The sequence below is a fragment of the Anarhichas minor genome, unplaced genomic scaffold (assembly GCF_050575085.1).
Source record: "Anarhichas minor isolate MPS153535 unplaced genomic scaffold, ASM5057508v1 ptg000017l, whole genome shotgun sequence".
Taxonomy (NCBI): domain Eukaryota; kingdom Metazoa; phylum Chordata; class Actinopteri; order Perciformes; family Anarhichadidae; genus Anarhichas; species Anarhichas minor.
Window position 1 is genome coordinate 3,931,385 of NW_027466463.1, and position 18,616 is coordinate 3,950,000.

The 18,616-nt window shown below is 40.7% G+C and overlaps 3 protein-coding genes and 1 long non-coding RNA gene across 9 annotated transcripts in view; 3 read left to right on the plus strand and 1 right to left on the minus strand.

Moving 5' to 3' along the window:
- Window positions 1-1,126: 1,126 nt before the first annotated feature.
- On the plus strand, window positions 1,127-6,370 carry rsph1 (radial spoke head component 1). The gene is made up of 8 exons (XM_076093025.1): window positions 1,127-1,177; window positions 1,313-1,426; window positions 2,976-3,081; window positions 3,271-3,361; window positions 3,851-3,986; window positions 5,282-5,353; window positions 5,967-6,066; window positions 6,324-6,370. The coding sequence occupies exons 1-8, from the start codon at window positions 1,127-1,129 to the stop codon at window positions 6,368-6,370; spliced, it is 717 nt and encodes a 238-aa protein (XP_075949140.1).
- A 1,406-nt stretch (window positions 6,371-7,776) lies between these two features.
- adprm (ADP-ribose/CDP-alcohol diphosphatase, manganese-dependent) lies at window positions 7,777-14,443 on the plus strand. 2 transcript variants are annotated; one of them, XM_076093023.1, is made up of 3 exons: window positions 7,778-8,564; window positions 11,328-11,450; window positions 13,399-14,443. In XM_076093023.1, the coding sequence occupies exons 1-3, from the start codon at window positions 7,991-7,993 to the stop codon at window positions 13,719-13,721; spliced, it is 1,020 nt and encodes a 339-aa protein (XP_075949138.1). In that variant the 5' UTR covers window positions 7,778-7,990; the 3' UTR covers window positions 13,722-14,443. The 2 variants fall into 2 exon arrangements, with proteins under 2 accessions (XP_075949139.1, XP_075949138.1); XM_076093024.1 differs by lacking the exon at window positions 11,328-11,450 and having other exon boundaries at window positions 7,777-8,564.
- On the minus strand, window positions 11,877-16,386 carry LOC142951473 (uncharacterized). 2 transcript variants are annotated; one of them, XR_012954577.1, is made up of 4 exons: window positions 15,768-16,379; window positions 13,073-13,531; window positions 12,872-12,976; window positions 11,877-12,762 (listed from the first exon to the last, which is right to left on the minus strand). It is a non-coding gene; the product is annotated as an uncharacterized LOC142951473 (long non-coding RNA). The 2 variants fall into 2 exon arrangements; XR_012954576.1 differs by having other exon boundaries at window positions 12,872-13,531; window positions 15,768-16,386.
- Window positions 14,756-18,616, plus strand: part of map2k4b (mitogen-activated protein kinase kinase 4b) — a 17,635-nt gene continuing 13,774 nt past the window's right edge. For 2 of the 4 annotated variants that reach the window (XM_076093019.1, XM_076093020.1), the window contains exons 1-3: window positions 14,756-14,953; window positions 16,315-16,350; window positions 16,575-16,658. In XM_076093019.1, coding sequence (XP_075949134.1) covers window positions 14,842-14,953; window positions 16,315-16,350; window positions 16,575-16,658 — 232 coding nt within the window. In that variant the 5' untranslated portion in view covers window positions 14,756-14,841. The remainder of the gene's footprint in view (window positions 14,954-16,314; window positions 16,351-16,574; window positions 16,659-18,616) is intronic. The other 2 variants (XM_076093021.1, XM_076093022.1) reach the window with 2 other exon arrangements.

Genomic DNA, 18,616 nt, shown 5'->3' on the forward strand with positions numbered 1-18,616 from the left:
TACTATAAACCTGAGCCAGCCCTTACTATAGACCTGAGCCAGCCCTAACTATAAACCTGAGCCAGCCCTAACCATAAACCTGAGCCAGCCCTATAAACCTGAGCCAGCCCCAACTATAAACCTGAGCCAGCCCTAACCATAAACCTGAGCCAGCCCTATAAACCTGAGCCAGCCCTAACTATAAGCATTATCAAAGAGGGAAAGTCTTAAGCCTACTCTTAAATGTGGTGAGTGTGTCTGACTGAAACTGGAAGTTTGTTACACAGAAGAGGAGCTTGGTAGCTGAAGGCTCTGGCTCCCATCCTACTTTTGGAGACTATAGTACCAACTGGTTGCATCCAATTTGGTTACCTAACGTTATAGTTCTCTCAAACAATGTAACGAAGATGCCCATCAGAGGGGATTTAGAAGTGGGTGGCCGACTAAAGAATAAGTATACGCCGTATATACCTGCAGATGCCCTGCATTACACCACTGCTTAGATGACAAGCTAAATTTGACCGAAAACTAGCTAGCCATATCCTAATATTATCATAGATTATGTATTATTATGTAAGACAACTCTTAAAACACCACCGCACTAAAGTAACCTAAATCTAGGTATGATTGCATGTTGCAAAAAGAAAAACAACCTCAGTCCATCTGTCTTATTATTTCATCAGTCTCACTCCATTCGACCATGAGAAATGAGGGTTGTGCAACAAACTGGCAACCACTGTGTGACGTGCCTGCAATGATATTAGGCAGGGGAGAGCGAAATCTTTTGGCTGAATGTTATCAACGTTTTCAATAGCACCTTTAATGCTCTGTATTTCCAATTAAGCACTTTCATTCAGAAAAAGCAGAAGTAGAATTGTGTCATTAAAACTTTTTTTCAAAATCCTGAGATAGTAATCTCGCTATTAATTAAAAACGTCAGATGTTTGTTACTCTCAAGTAAATGCAGCTTTCGTAGGATAGCCGGTTAACTTCCAGCCAATCACATGCAGCTCCTGGTCACGTGGGTTTGACCGTTGTCACGGCAACCGTAAACTGGCAAGAGCGCACTGAGCATCTTCCCAGTCTTTACTAACGTTAGCTCAAACTTTAGCGTACATCGTCCACACTTCGAAAGTGACTGAGGACTATGTCGTATGTAGGCTCTGATGAGTTGGATGATGACCGCAGTAAACTCGGGGTGAGAGAAAATAATGAAAACTCTGTTCGGTGACGTTAACTGGCTGAAGCTAACGGTAGCATGTGGCTGTGTGTTCATCTGTGTCACATTTCCTCTGTCTTTGGATACTTATTCTCTGCTTTGTTTCACCGGAAGCAATATGAAGGGGACAGGAATGAAGCAGGGGAGAGGCACGGAGTCGGGAAAGCTGATCTGCTCAACGGAGACATATATCAGGGTCAGTACGAGTACGGCTCGAGGCACGGACAGGTAAGATAACTAACGTTAGGTTACTAAGGTGCCTTTGTGGAGTCCAAAGCATGTCCACCAGTTTAAATTAAGCCCGTAGGCCCACTGGGGCTGACAGCAAACCGAGTCCCACTCAGGACAAGTACGCATTCAAACACAGAGCGCACTCCACGACAGGGCTGCTGCTGTACTGCATATAAAAGCACGTAACAGTTACATCAAACGTAACGTTAGGTCTGTACAGGCTAGACGCTCTCAACATCCACACCAGTTACTCCATGTATGGGGAGGAAACGCATGAAGAAATACTCCACAGGAGACGTTTTAGCCTTCAGATGTGATCAGAGCATTGACCTGATTGTACTTATACAAAGTCTACACTGACATCTTATTAGGCTACTCTACATTCTATTTTGTTTATAGGTACACACAGAGATGGGCAAAGATACATCAAAATGTATTTTGATACAAAATACAAAATACCCCTCAAATAAATGTATCAAAATAAAATACAAAATACTGGTGCCAGAAAATGTAACAAAATACAATACATGTATTTTGTATTTAAAATATAGGAAATACTTTTTTCTGGATTTTCCGTTTTCTCACAATTTGGTATAGCAGAGCATTCAGGTTTGGGCTATATAATATAATATAATTATATATAATGTCATAAAGCTCTGGTGAAGCCCACAAAAAGGAACAACAGTCACAGACATGTTGTCCACCTGGCCAACTGTAGAATGTATGAAATAATAAAACTAAGAATACTTTCATAATATGCCTTTTAAATAAAATAAATTGGATATTTAATGTTTTTTTGAACAAATGGACATCTGCTGTCATAGCCTGGCTAACTGTGAACTATATTATCTGCCAGTAATTGATATGGCATTATGACATTCACATTGAGAAGATACAGCATAACTTGTAATACAGTGCAAGATTAGATGGTCAGACGTCTCTTGATAAGGTTATCATGAACATACAAGCTCCCAATCTCCCTCTTCCTATAGCTAGCTACTCCACTGATAAGTTAACTTGCTAAACACTGGCTATGCACTAGCCTAGACAGCATGCTAGCGTCATTAGCATGTTAGCATCGATCGCTAGCTTGATATTATAACCATCACCATGTACAATAGGCTATGTAGCCAGACCCAGACATCAATTATACATCAAGCTAGTTGGCATCTGTCACACTCAGATAAAATATTTACCTTGACAGACAATCCATTGAACTGGAAGATCTGAAGACTGAACTCGTGAACTGTTTTTTGATTTGTGGAGAAAGTATTTTGAGTATTTTAAATACAAAATTACTCCACTCTAAAGTATTTTGTTACAAATTACGTTAGATTTTTATCGGCCCTATCAAATACAAATTACTCAAAGCAATTGAAATACGTATTTCAAATACAAGTAATAGAAATACTGCCCATCTCTGGGTACACATTCAGTCTATGATGGAAACAGTGTTTCTGTTATTGCCCTAAAGGTTTACATTATGGAAAAGAATAGTCTCTTTGACGACTATATTTATCTTATCTTTGACTGTTCTGTCTAATAGGGGACATATCGCTTCGAGAATGGGGCAAGATATGTGGGAGACTATTACCAGAACAAGAAACATGGACAGGGCACCTTCTACTATCCAGATGGCTCTCAATATGAAGGTACAGTAAAGTTAAAACATATGAGTTCAGATAGTTGCCAACGTCTTTATTTCAGTAGTGTGTGCAGGGAGGCTATCAACATTTCTGTTTACAGTCGTGTGAAGGTTTTAAACGTGAACAGCTGACATGGGCCCAGCTGAAGCCCCCCCACAGAGCTTCAGAAACAAACTCTTACTGTTGTCTTTTCAGGGTCGTGGGTTGAGGACCTGAGACAGGGTCATGGGGTCTACACGTACCCCAACGGAGACACGTATGATGGCGAGTGGCTGCTTCATATGAGGTATAACTACACTTTTTAAACCACAAGTGTCACTGAGGTGTCTGTCGTTTTATTTTCAGAAGGCACACATTCCTGTACCTTCTTGATTTAAAGCCTCCTTGCTTTATTTTTCCTATGATGCAGAGAAATGCATGAGAATGTGATTTATCTTGGGAAATGACTGCTGTAGAGAATAGAAATATGAATAAAGTGTCTATTTGCTTCCTTGCAGGTCAAACAACATGTATGATGATGACATTGTTCAGATGTCTCAGTTGCATATGTTGTTTCAACAGCATTAAAAATACTATATGTAAATATACAGGATGTATTGATATATGAAATGCAGTCACTGAAAAGCTGGTAAAATAACAGTTATAAATATGTGTCAAAAACTTAGTTTCAACATCAATGTCTTACAACCTGCACATTACCTTATCCATTCACATGAGGTACAGAGAATGGGAGTTTTAAATACTGCTGACATGCTTGGTGTTATGTGATTACCAGGCATGGACAGGGCATTTACCACCACAGTGAAACCGGCTCAATGTACAAAGGCTCATGGGTGAATGGCAAGATGGAGTCAGCTGGAGAGTACATCCACTCTAACCACAGATACAAGGGCAACTTTGTCAACAATAGTGTAAGTTCTCCTTTGATTACTCATTCACAAAACGCTTGGCTATGGGTCAATGAAGAATCATGAGTGTCTTCCACTGTAGTCTGAGTAGTTACAGGGGACAATAATGGTCTAGATCAGAGGTCTTCAACAGGGGGTCCGCGACCCATAGGGGGGCCGCGAAAGTTTTGGTTGATTATACAATTTTCTTTTTTTTTTTACATTGTCTGTCCATGTCCATGAATCTTTACATTATTTTAATAGTTCAGTATTGTATGCAAGATAACAGGTATGTTTATGCATAGCAGTGGCACTAATAGGACATCACTCATTTTCGTTTCCACATTTATGTTTAAAATGAAAACATCAATGTGAATAGCTTGTATGCATGATTATCATGCAATTGACAGACAATGTTGATGTTGGCATTGGTATCAGCTGACAAGGTGTGTTTATAAATGGCAGTGACACGACCACCCTACTCACTGTACCTTGCACATGTTTAAAATAAAAACATGAATATATGAACCTGTGTATTATTTGAATAGCTTAGTATTGAATGCACAATAAAGAGGTATGTTTATACATGGCACTAGGCCCAGTTTAATATAAAACACAATTTTATACAATATATATAGTCGGGGGTCCCTGCTCCATCTCTCTATCAGTTTGGGGGTCCTTGGCCTGAAAAACGTTGAAGACCCCTGATCTAGATAGTTTGGTTCATTTATGCTTGGCAAGATCATTCTCTGTCAGAGAATTAATAGCGTAGATGGTTTAATATAATATACAAGTAGTTGTATCAGCTCAGCTTTCAGTTAAAGTACATACTTGGTTGTAAAATCTACATCAATTTGTCCGCCTCTCTAAATTCACTTCCTCTACGTTCCATATGTGGAGCTGTCAGTATCAGAAAAAAAGCCATAATGGTTGCTCATAGATATACAGTTTATTACAAATTAGGATTCACTTTTGTAGCTCTGGCCATAAGTGCAATCAATGATAACATTGTGATTGCTAAGATTTCAGAATGCTAAAAATAGATCCAATCTGACAGGAAACATGAGCAGTCTGACGATCAGACCGGTTATAAACCCTCAGGTGAGACAAACAGTCTTATTATTAGCTATCCATCACACAACATTACAGCTGCACTCACTTTGGATATAACCTCCAAGGTAAGAGGAAGCTACTCTGGTCAAGCTGTTAGAAAAACATATTTTTTACTTTAAATGATTAATTGTTTCTGTTTCATTTTGATCTGTAACATTGTCAGAGAAGATTCTTTCCTTGTCAGTGAATTCCTTCTTATCTTGCAGCCACGCGGTCTGGGGAAGTACGTGTTCGACACTGGGTGTGAGCAGCACGGTGAATACCATCAAGCAGAGCAGGTAATTCAACAGCAACACATCAGGATCATCTGGGAAACCGGAACTTTGTCAGGGCACACGGAATGCCTGTCATGATATGACACCCAGTGACAGAGACACAACAACCATGACAACTCTCTTAACAGAAACTCCAGCCAGCGACTGATGAGGAGAACGGTAAACATAAAAACACAGAAGTCGCCCTACCCGGGCTCCAGAGACGGTTATCTCACTTTAGGGACCTCAGGAGGAGCAGAGGAGGTGCTGCCACTGCCTTTATTCACAACCTTTTGTCAGTAGCATGGGTCACTCAGCTACATCAGTGTCTTGCATGGTGACAATGATAAGAATGTCGTTTCATGTACAAGAATGCTTTGCTGTTGTTGAATATCCGAGAAGTATTCTTCTTTTTCTGTGGCACACGTGCCTGATCTACATGCATGTTTGACATTATACGCATGATGTGATTGGTCATGTTGACTGGCTATATAAATACTTCAGGATGCATGTTAAGAACTATAAGCCTTGCGCCACACACAGTCATGCTGCTTCCTTGTAACAAATACTGAACACAGGGAAAACATCAAGATGAAATTATACCTACAGGTTTCTTGCCTTGCTCCATTCTTTGCAGGACCGAGCTGAGGGCGAGTTGGCCTCAACCACCGCCCTCAATTGGATTCCTAAGTATGTCACGGGCCTGACGCTGTGGACTCCAGGCAAAGACACTTCAGGTGAACTTTATCAAAACTATTGATAGAAATACAATAGACCTTCAGTAAATATACCGTAGTCTTTGTTTTTTGTTGTTGTTACTGGGGCAGACATTCAACTCCGTGGCTGTTTTTGTGACTGTAGTTTGAAGAGTTGCTGTTATATGAATCAAAGAGACCAGACAGGATATAAAGAGTCCTGGAAGTGACATGTGTAAAAAGATAAGGGCTCAAAATCTGCACTTGTGTTAGTGAGTTTGTCTGTTTTCTTTGGCCAGGTGGGGAAAAGGAAAGCGCTTCAGCAGAGGAGGGAGCAGAGAACTGACCTGTGATATCAATCCACAATCCTGCATCTTTCAACCTGTTTACAAAGCAAAACAACATAAATATACTCATACATATGTAAATAAATCTGTTAAGCTTGTGTTTTCCCATGAAGGTGTGTGGAAACTTTCCATTGCCTACTGTAATGAATTACCATTGGATGTATACAGTGTGCACTTTTCATACAGTGCCGTGCCATTCTGTGGCAATTTACAGAACAACATATATCTTCTTATGTGTGAAGGGAAACTTTATCCTAATAATGTAACCAAAAATAACAACCCCCATTACAAGTTTAACCTTAGTACAGTAGCTGCAGGGCCAGTCGAAGCTTTTTCGGGGCCCTAAGCAAGTTTCAGTTCGGGGCTCCAAGCAGCTCATTAGTTTAAGTCATATCCATTTTTATTTGTATAGCGCCAAATCACAACAGAAAGTATCTCATGAGAGTTTTCGTAAAGAGCAGCTCTAGACCGTACCCTTCAATTTACAGAGACCAAACATTTCCCCATGAGCCAGCAGCGACCCTTTACCAGGAAGAGACCTGGAACAGAACCAGGCTCTGAGTGGGCAGTGAGTTTACCAAATATGCCTCAGACCGCCAAGAACTGCAAAACTAGCAGACCCGACTAGGAGTCCCCTGTATTTCTCATACTTCATTCTGTTCAATGCACTTCACTCAGTGTTACATTCTGAAGAACATGTGTGAGTGAAAGAGCATAGGGAGTGAGGTGGACTCCTGGAGGCTTTCAGACAACTTATATGCTTTATGATTAGCTTCCATCAAATTAATGGAAACAAATTGAGCTGACTAAAAGGAAATATGTGCTGAAAATACCAAGTGTGCTCAGACAAATGTAGGGGAGGATTCATTGTTTGGAAGAGCTGATTTAGTAGCTGCTAAGAAATCAATTCTTTATTATTTCACAAACAAACACGTTCTCTTTGTTTTTCTGTTCAAATAACAAAAATCTGTCCATAATAATTCTTCAAGGTGTAAAAATCTTGATCAAAATCATTTAGACATGTGTTTTTCGATCTTGTTGTAAATTTGTTGTTTTCATTGAGTGAATCTTATATCAGCCTTAAATATGAACAGTAGTTGTGAACAATACAGAGAGCTCATGGTTCAATAGAACAAGACGTGGTTTACAGTTTGAAGTGACTGAAGGTCAGAGAATAGGTCAGAGAATAATGGGTCACAGTCGTTTGCTGATTTTGGAATTATCGGAAGCAAACTGTCTCTATGCAAGTATGAAAATGTCTTTCCATCAAAGGGAAGGGTGCACTATGTGGAATTGCATATTGATAAAAAAAGAAGCCATATTCACTTGTTCTGAATATCCGGTCTTTCTAACAGCATTATTTTGAAGGATGCAGCCGGAAGTCGTAGCGTTGATTGTCCTATTCGTCGCTTGATTAACAGACTACGTTGGTTATTGTACTGTCACCGTGTGGGACGATACAGGAAATTCAGCACTACAACAAACCAAAGAGCCTGGCTGGATTTCATCATGTGCGGAAGTTGAGAGAGTACCGGGCTGTGTTAGTGTCTGCTCTGTACTCAACCTTCACGTCACACTCAGCAGACGTTCAACGACACCAGTTATTTCGAAGATCGAGAATGGACGACCGTCCCAACGAAACGCCGCTGTTTACATTCGGCGTGATAGCTGACATCCAGTACGCAGATATCGACGACGGATACAATTACACCCGGACGAGGAGGCGGTACTACCGGAGCAGCCTCCAGCTGCTGAGAAATGCCCAGAAAAGCTGGTCCGAGTCGGCTGTCAAACCAGAGTTTATCCTCCAGCTGGGAGACATTATCGACGGCTTCAACAAGGGCCACGACGCCTCTGACCAAGCGCTGGACACCGTGCTGAGAGAGTTCAGCTCCAGTCGTGTTGAGGTCCACCATGTGTGGGGTAACCACGAGTTTTATAACTTCAGCAGGAGCGCGCTGCTGCGTTCGAGGCTCAACAGCACGCTCCACACGGAGAGATGCCTGAGCGAAGTCCAGGCTGGCAGTGAGATGTACGCCTACCACTTCAGCCCGGTACCCGGGTTCACGTTCGTTGTGCTGGATGCTTACGATGTGAGCCTGCTGGGCAGAGAGAAGTCCAGTGAAGAGTACAGCGATGCTATGAATGTGATAAAACAGCACAACACCAACGAGGATCTCAACTGTCCCCCAGGTAGTCCCACTTGTGTTGTCTGTTATGTTAATATGTAATACAATACCATTAATAACAAGTCAAAATCACAATGTTGCTCTATTAATTCAAATTGATACAGCCTTGGTGCGTTCACACCAAACGCAGCTCGAATTATTCGCGCGAGTAGATTACATACAAAGTCTATGCACAGACGCGATGAGACTGGAGTGACGCGATTTTCCGGAATGATCTCCGTCCAGAGTAAGGGTACATCCCACGTCTCTTAATTGCATCCCCGTTTCCCTCACTTGGGTCCTTTCCTTGCGTCTTAGTCCCTCCCACCAGGGATGCATGGAGGAAACCATGCGAGGAGAGAGGAACGAGGAAATATGTTTTAAGAGACATGAGACGTCCTTTCCTCAGTTGCGTCACGTGAAGCGACGTCTGTTTCTGATGACGGAGGATCAGCTGATCACAGCTGGATCAGCTGTCAGTCGGCTTTAACAGCTGGAGAGACTTTTGAGAAGTTTGTGTCTGTTCACATGATCACTGTACTTAATAACAGTAACTAATAATACTAATAACTAATAAAGACACACAGTAATCACCACTGTAGAGGTGTTTCTCTCTGTAGTCTGTTAACAAACTGTGTTCTGTTTATAAGCACAGGATCCATTTCTACCGGCGGAATGCGATCGTCTTATTTATGAATTATTTGCATCTGTACGTTTTTTGAAATTCAGATTCTGACGTCGATATTAAATAACCCAGAATATGATTATTGTTTCTCTTAAATGATAAAACTCATCAAACCCGACAATCAGGAATGAACAGCCTCACGTGACTGAATGAAATGATGATAAATGATGTAAAAAGTGTTTCGTCTCTCCAGCTCTCTCTCTCTCTATATATATATATACTGTGTATATATATATATATATATATAAAGTGTTTCGTCTCTCCAGTTCCCTCTGACTTTAATTGTTTCCATAATAAAAGTTCAGATCATGAAAACACAAATCTTTCTAATAAATGCAGAAAGTTGTTTGTGGTCCTTTTGTTGTTCAGTCTACAATGAACATTTATTTAAACCAGATGTTGAATCAGAAAACGAATCAAATATAAAGCTTGAGTTTAATCTGTGATCCGTCTTCACTGTTTACATGTCGAAAAAAAATCTCATCACTCCGATCGGCTGCAGCGTCCAATCACATGACAGATGAACAATGAGGGGGCGTGTCGGCCGTTAAAAGACTTCCTGTAAGTCTGTTCTCGTGGGTCCTTGCTCATGGCTCCTCAGAGATCCCTCCTCCATCCTAGATCCTCAGAGCTAAATAAGAGCTTTGGGACGGCAGTCAATATGGCGGCGCAGAACAACTTCCGGTTCAAGTGAGGATCGAGGAGCGAGGAAATGAGAATTAAGAGACTTAAGAGACATCCCCCAGGGATGCATGGAGGAAACCATACGAGGAGAGAGGAAATGAGGAAATGGCCAAATCCCCATGTCCCCCCTAAACCCTCAAACCCTGAACCCTCAAGGACTTACTGAAGTCACCTGGTAAGTGGTTGAGTGTGAGAGACTGTGAGGGCTTGAAATGGTGGAAATAGGAATGGGACAGCACTTTGCTGCAACATATCCCGTTACCATGAAAACAACAAGAAATATGATGTATAATTGTGTGTATTCATTTTATACTTTGTACTCCCTGATTTGAATGTCTTCAGGCTCTTTCCTCACACGATGAGAGGTAACTTCATATCATCTATTTACTCGTTTTTGTCAAAACAGCTTCAATGACAAAATCAAATATTTGATGAATAAATAAATAACTATCTTCTGATTTCATGTTTATTTTTTGTTCCATCTTTAACCCTTAATTAATGTTTCTGAGTAAATTTATTATGACAGGCTGAACACACGAGCCGTCCTCTTTGTTTACCTTTTTTTTTTACTTCTCCATGCGTCCACTGGTTACCCCGTGTTTAACGTCACATTGCAATGATTTGTGGGTAATTCCCTTAGGCTAAGTCAGCATACTATGCTGACTTACGGAAAGGGTTCATAAAGGGCTCAAAATGTCTGCAAGAGAGCCTCAAACACTTGACGATGTGACAGTGGCCAAATCCCAATGTCCCCCCTTACGGACTCACGGACTTTGAGGCGCGCTCCCGCGAAGTCCGTGAGGGTTTAGGGCTGTCCCACTGTCAAAGACTTAGCCTAAGGGAATTACCCACAAATCATTGCAATGTGACGTTAAACACGGGGTAACCAGTGGACGCATGGAGACGTAAAAAAAAGGTAAACAAAGAGGATGGCTCACGTGTGTTCAGCCTGTCATAATAAATTTACTCAGAAACATTAAGGGTTAAAGATGGAACAAAAAATAAACATGAAATCAGAAGATATTTATTTATTTATTTATTCATCAAATATTTGATTTTGTCATTGAAGACGTTTTGATAAAAACGAGTAAATAGATGATATGAAGTTACCTCTCATTTAGTGAGGAAAGAGCCTGGAAGACATTCAAATCAGGGAGTACAAAATATAAAATAAATACCTACAATTATACATCATATTTTTTGTCGTTTTCATGGTAACGTGATATGTTGCAGCAAAGTGCTGTCCCATTCCTATTTACACCATCTCAAGCCCTCACAGTCTCTCACACTCACCACTTCCAGGTGATGTCAGTAAGTCCTTGAGGGTTCAGGGTTTGAGGGTTTAGGGGGGACATTGGGATTTAGCCTGACAGTGAAGAGCAACTAGATCCAGATGTTATATGTAGTGTTCTGTTTCAGTGTGTAATGGCCTGCTGCAGAGGTTCACGATGTTCAATGGTGGGTTCAGTAAGGACCAGCTGGACTGGCTGGATTCTGTTCTGTCCTTGGCCGATGACAAACGGGAAAGAGTCACAATTATCAGTAAGTAAAACATTATTTTTGATTTCTTGCATGTTACAAGTGGACCGCTGATGTAGTGTGAGGAGCCCCATCTTAACTAATCACATCTTTGTGAAACAGACCTGTATTGAGCCTCTGTAAATCCACTCAGAGACCCAACTCACCCCCTGATACTGACAAAGAATACGTGTAGTGTGCCTCAGAGGAGTAGTTCAGCCTTAAGTGGAGCTCTTACTTCCCGTTACTCTGTGTTTAGTCCTGGCCAGAAGCTCTCTCTGCTCAGAGAAATCACAGCTCTGTTATGATCCTCTGTCTCCACTGTGCAGTGAAGAAACCTCAAGCATTCTCAGCGCACACAATCTATTTTGGATTTATCAATGATTCTCCATCAGATGGAGGTGTGTAGAAACAGCTGTTTGCTGCTTGAAGGACTGTCTCTCAATTCAATTCAATTCAATTTGCTTTATTGGCATGAAAGTTTAGAAACAGTATTGCCAAAGCATCAAAAACAATTTTAACATACAATAATATTAATACACAATAACATTACTACACAATAATAATAATAATAATGTATCAATTTTCTATAGCGCTTTTCAAGATACCCAAATATGCTTTACAAGGCAGAGACAAACAGAACAAACAAACAAACAAACAAAAACAAAAAAAAGAATGAAAAAAGAATGACTGGAGAAGCTGTGCTGAATGGGTCATGTAAAGGAGGGTAGGGTGCAGGGGTTAGCAGGTGAAGGCGAGGAGGAAACCATGCGAGGAGAGAGGAACGAGGAAATATGTTTTAAGAGACATGAGACGTCCTTTCCTCAGTTGCGTCACGTGAAGCGACGTCTGTTTCTGATGACGGAGGATCAGCTGATCACAGCTGGATCAGCTGTCAGTCGGCTTTAACAGCTGGAGAGACTTTTGAGAAGTTTGTGTCTGTTCACATGATCACTGTACTTAATAATAGTAACTAATAATACTAATAACTAATAAAGACACACAGTAATCACTCCACTGTAGAGGTGTTTCTCTCTGTAGTCTGTTAACAAACTGTGTCCTGTGTTCTGTTTATAAGCGCAGGATCCATTTCTACCGGCGGAATGCGATCGTCTTATTTATGAATTATTTGCGTCTGTACGTTTTGAAATTCAGATTGTGACGTCGATTGAAGAGGTGGGTTTTGAGGGCTTGTTTGAATGATGATAGGGAGGGAGCCTCACGGATGTGGATGGGGAGGGCGTTCCAGAGGGGAGGTGCAGCAGCTGAGAAGGCCCTGTCACCCCAGGTCCGGCGCTTGGTCCTGATGGTCTTCAGAGTGTTTGCACCAGCGGACCTGAGGCATTAATAACATTAATATAACATCTAGATTGATTATTATATATATATATATATATATACTGTGTGTGTGTGTGTGTGTGTGTGTGTGTGTGTGGGTCACTCACTGTCCCTCAGGCTGTGGCATGTTAATACATATTGGGCAGCAGGATATGCCCTATCTCCTTCTAGGAGTATTTTTAATTTTGAGATGTCACTACATTTTTTTAAATCTGAAATGACAGAGTTGAAATTTTTAAAGTACATGTTCCTAATTGTATTGAATGTTTTGCATTTTAGGAGGAAGTGCATCTCTGTCTCAGCCTCACCTGTTGATTAGTGTGTCAATAGCAGGATTTTTACATCATAGTCAATGGAATATCTTTAAAAGAGAATTTTTTTTATTCATCAAAAATTGTAGTAGCTCCAAACGACGCAGACTCAAGTGATATCACTTGAGGCAATGAGCTTAAGACTGTTGGTTGGACAAAACGATCAACATGAAGACGTCTCTTTGTTAACTTGAGAGTGGCATTTTTCCACTTTCTTTGTGTTTTCTAGACTAAACAATTAAAGCAATTCTTCCATTCATGGAACATGAATGTTATCAGCTTCACCAGGTAAAAGACCTCTCAACGTCTGTTTTCCTGCCCAGGTCACCTCCCTGTCCACCCCTGCTCCACAGATGACATCTGCCTCGCCTGGAACTTCGAGGAGCTCCTGGCCATCATACGGTCCCACAGCAGTGTGGTGTGTTTCATGGCTGGACACGACCACGACGGTGGATACTACCAGGACAAAGACACAGGAGTGCACCACATGACGTTAGCGGGGGTGATTGAGACTCCACCTGACAGCAACGCCTTTGGCACAGTGTCTGTGTACGAGGACAGGATGTTGCTGAAGGGGAACGGGAGGATCACTGACCGACTCTTTCTGTTTCCCATTCCAAGTGACACAGATCATGCGGCGATATGACGCATGCTGTTATTAAGATTCATGCAATACTGAAGCTGTCAAGGAAATATAATGTCTGTGTTTGGAGAGGTTTCCTGCATGGCTCATCTAGAGGATGTTTGTTACATTCTCTGGAGAAGTCTGGGAATTTTACACTGGTCACTTTACAGTTTTACTCCGATGAAAAACACTCACAAATTAACTCACTTCATTAGTGGAAGTACTGTCATTTTTCATTGCTTTAGTTATAAGAAGAGCCAAGGTGGAAATACTTTCAATTGTGAAGCAATGACGACTATTTCAAAAACACAGAGCCACATTCTGTGTTTTTAGAGTGTCCACTTACCTCAGCAAAGCAAATGCAGTACCTCAAATACTTGATTGTACTTATGAGTTTATATTATTTATTATCCGGACAAAGTGTGAAGTATATCTTATACACTGGTTGTGTTTTAATTTGGAGTTTAAATGATATCACTTGCATATTTATACACACATTTTAAGAATGAATAGATTTGTATTGCAATTGATGCCTTTCTGCATGTTGCAGATTGCACATACAGAAAATGATTTTCTTTTACTGTTAATTGCAGAGCAATTTATTGTGCAATGTAGTGAGATTTGATCGGTGCAGTGTATTGCTAACCACCTGATATAAATCCCAGTTTTCAGTTAGAAGTTCTGCACAAGATGATTCACAATGTAAAACAATATAACGAATAATAAAAAATATACCATCATTAGTTCTGTGCAGATCTAAATATCTCTGTCAGGTCGCTGGACTCTTATGCTGCATTCATGTTACACAGGAAAGTGGTGGATACAAGCGTTCTGTTACTTGAGTTTGTCACTTGAATATCACTTGAGGTTGGATTATGAATACAGCTTTGACACAGTGGTAGTGGATTGACACTATGGAGTTTCTGCTTGCGAATGACAATGAGATGTTATATCCTTAGGCAGCATTGCCAAAATGCTTGATATCTGTATTTCCGACGGTTCTTGAACGCAACCGCAGCACAGACGTGGCCACGGTGCAGCTGCTGCGTTCAAGTGGCGCAGTGTCCCGTCTGGAGACAGAGAGGGCGAAGTTTCTCTCTGCATAGCAGCCTGAGCGCTGCTGCCGGAATCCAACACAACAATGGCGACTCCCAGGCCTGACAGCAACTCCACAAGCTCCAGCAACAACAGCAACATTGGAGGATCCATGTCGCACCATTTTCACCAGCAGACACACAGCAGCAGCATGCAAGGTATTCTTTATTTCACCGTTTTTCTTTTCCTACTGAAGACTATGGAGTTAGTAGGAAAAGGTAGCTTGTAGCTTCCCAGAAACAGAAAAACCCACAGTCAAGTGACACAGAGAGTACAGCTTTTCTGTCCGAATTTTCAAAATAAGTTCCGCGTTGTTGCCCATAGGACAAACTGTTAACTATGTAGTTAATGTTTAGGATTGTGAACACGTCATTTTATCGTTTTAAAATAAAATGAATAATGTGAATTTAAAATTCGGACTTTGGATTGATTATATCAAGTGTTATTAATGGAGCTGTTAATTTGACATTCTTAGTTGTTAGAAAATGTAGCTAGTTGGCTTCTGTGGCTAAGCACAGTTAACCGTATATGTGAGTTCACTCATTATTTCTCTTCAATACATCTGTGGCATTTTGTTGACAAATACTGGATAGTGCTAATTATTGATCAGGCATTAGTTTTACACATTTCAGACAAGGCTGACATGATACACATAAAAACCTAAATATTTGAATATTTGAACACAGCAGTGGCATTATTATACAGCTATAGTATCATTGGTTGGTTGTCAAATTTGACGCTTTTATTTAGAAGTCTGAATTGCGCAGTTTCCGCTAACGCTCTAGCTTGATTTGCTTAGCTTGAGTATGAAACTACACTGCTATCAGTTTAGCAGTGATGTTTGTCTGCACAACCGACAGACCTTTAGGAAGTGTCTTCATTCCTTCAGTCCCACACGATTCTCCTTCGAAACAAAACCCAAATCACTCATGTTTGACATCGTAAAGACGCATTCAGTGAATGTGTACTCACCGACATTATTAGCACCTGGCTGCTAACTTACAAGTAGCGTTAGCACCAAGGCCTACACTTCAGGTTCCTCTCTCCTAAGCCAGGCCACTGTTTGCACCGCTGTCTCTGGCAAAGACGTGATACAAAAATTACACAGTTAGAGTTGGATTTAGTAATTATATTCATATTTTTTAAACGTTGTTGTTGAATTTGCTTCCCTCGTTTGACACCGTCACGGAGGTCCTCGTTCAGGAAGTTGTTACCGTAACAGCCCGTCAGATAATGTGATGGCATGAAATATACAGCTCAGTCTTTAACACTGCTGTTGTACTGTAACAATATGTCTGCCGTTGGTTCTGTCATAAACACATGTTATAAAGTTGAATCGGTGACGTTACATTTCAACCTAACTGCCTCTGAGTCCACACTCTGAATCCATTATCGGACGACATTGCCTTTTAACACCAGTAAGCTAACAAACAAACAGCAGTGCAGTTATGTATCCAGTGGTCAACAAATGCGAGTTGTATTTGTGACTCCGATCAAATGTTTCCTCTAAACCTTACAGAAACCAACACCTGCTGGAGATGTCAAAATGAAACAGGTACTCCCACTTCTTGTTCACTAGTCTGCTGTTGGGGTTATGTGTTCACTATCTTGGCAAAGCTTTTCCTGAAAATGTTCCCTATCCATCTTCCTCTGTTGATCATCCTTTAAATCTTTGTTTCAAAATGTCATTTTTAATTTGTTATCCATGTATCTGCATGTTTTAATCAAGTTTGAATGTTGTAATGACCTTATGTAGACCGTATGTGTTCTTCTCTACAGTCTATGATGTAGACACAGTAGACAGACCCCATGAGGAGACACTGCATCAGCAGGCCTGTGGGAGAGTTTTCCTCAGCTGCACTGGTATCAAAATGTGGCAGTTTTAGTGACACATGTTTTTTAGTGGTATGCCACTGTGAACTTCTGCTGTGCTGCTGCTGTTCATCTGGCTTATGGCATAAAGAGTCATGTTCCACTAAATACTACCGCATTTTACCATTTTCACTGGACTGCTGATGATGGAATGTTCATTATGTTAACTAGTGCTGTCTCCTCTTATTCCATTATTTGACTAATCGGTTGTTTTGGTCTTAGTCAGTTCAAATAAACAGCTTGTAGCTTGTGGTCTTCACTGTCACCAGATTGGCCTGGTTTCCGCCCAATTGGGCGACTTTTGATTAAGTTGTGCTGGGTAATATCGTGATGGGCTGCTTTTGTCAATATTTGGCAGGGTTTTGAAAATATTGGGGAAAAAATATCACCAAACAAGCTGTCATTTTATGGTCAAAATCAGATAAAAAATTCAGTAAACTTCATTGTGGGCACTCATATTATTGACTCATTTAATTTGAGAACTATTTGATAGACATGAATACAACATTCAATCATGCTTAGGGATAACGGAGGACCTAGCTACCTTGATGTTATCTTGATTAACGTTGACATGGCAATTAGTGTATTTGGTTGTCTGACCGCTCTATTTGTGGGTTTTGATAGCTTATTTATCAAACTTTTTATCTTTGGTTATTTGATGCCGATATCAAGCTTTGTATGCTTACGATGTGTTTTCTATAGCACATGTAATGGTTTTAATGTTTTCCATGGGTTTTTGTCAAAGTTATGATTTGGGCTGTTTTGTATTGAATTGGATGCATTTTGGGATTGGGCCAGAAACTGAGTATTTGATCTGGTTCCACAGATAGAGGCCAGTTTCCACATGTGGTGTGGCACTCTCATGTTAGTGCTAAGCTCATTCTTAGTGGTGTGCCACTTTGACTATTGGCAATAGGCTTTATGTCCATGTTTTAGGGTAAGAAGTGGCATATGGGAATGGAACAGTGGTTACCAGAGCAGTGAATGTGTCCATGTAGAGAAGTATGTGCCAGTGGAACAAGAGTCATTTAGGGTTGTGAAAAAAGGATTCACTTAGTATCTCAATATTTAAAAATAACATTTTTGTTATAGATTTTTTAAATGATTCAAATTCATTGGCTTCATTTTGGTCTATTCAGAGGTAGACTGAAGTTACTACTTTTATTGTAGTACTCTTGAGTACCGTGACGTTTCAATGAAAAGAAAGTCAAAGTGATATAGCAGCAAATAGCAGACGGTCTGAGATCTGCAGCGATACGACCTGCACCCTCACATTTGAATACAAACACTACACATACTGTGGAGTAAGGAAACACTTTGCCATTCACACAGAGTGCTACAGGACTCCTGAAATGAGTAAGAATTTCTGAAGTGTGTAATACAACTTCTTTCCATGGTCCCAATAAATCGTAAAATCTAATCACGATACTTGTGGAATCGCAGTACTTAAAAATTACGATACACATTGAATCGGGTGTTAAAGAAGCCCAGTCTTCCCTCTGGAATGACCTGGCTGACGCGTTCGTTGTACGTCTAGATTACCTTTGATGTGCGTTGCATTAGGTACAAATTCACTGACCAGTTTGTTGAATGAAAGTTCGTTTATTTCCTTCGTTTCCACCGACATTAAACACACCAGTTGTATAAACTCGGGAAACTGTTACCGTAAAGCGGTCAAAAACCCTTTGCCCTTCCGGGGTCAAACACCTGACAACAACAGTGATTTCCATAGCTATATAGACGGAGCACAGGACATTAGTATAGCGCCACCCAATGTATACACAGAGAATAACACCACCATATTTGGCTCTAACATCGGGAGATAAGCATATGGTCCCAGCCCCACTGTTAATATGTCTTACGTCAGAGGAACAGCAGCAGCACACCGGTGGTCAACAGTGATACTCCACTGAGCTCTGGCATATTCCACGAAAACAAGAGTCCAGAAA

Bases quoted from the DNA above. Each gene is read 5' to 3' on its own strand.
- rsph1 (XM_076093025.1), top strand. From the start codon at position 1,127: ATGTCGTATGTAGGCTCTGATGAGTTGGATGATGACCGCAGTAAACTC. The intron at 1,178-1,312 runs GTGAGAGAAAAT...TTTCACCGGAAG, and splicing joins ATGACCGCAGTAAACTCGGG to CAATATGAAGGGGACAGGAA. The intron at 1,427-2,975 runs GTAAGATAACTA...TCTGTCTAATAG, and splicing joins ACGGCTCGAGGCACGGACAG to GGGACATATCGCTTCGAGAA.
- adprm (XM_076093023.1), top strand. From the start codon at position 7,991: ATGGACGACCGTCCCAACGAAACGCCGCTGTTTACATTCGGCGTGATA. The intron at 8,565-11,327 runs GTAGTCCCACTT...GTTCTGTTTCAG, and splicing joins GGATCTCAACTGTCCCCCAG to TGTGTAATGGCCTGCTGCAG. The intron at 11,451-13,398 runs GTAAGTAAAACA...TTTCCTGCCCAG, and splicing joins GGAAAGAGTCACAATTATCA to GTCACCTCCCTGTCCACCCC.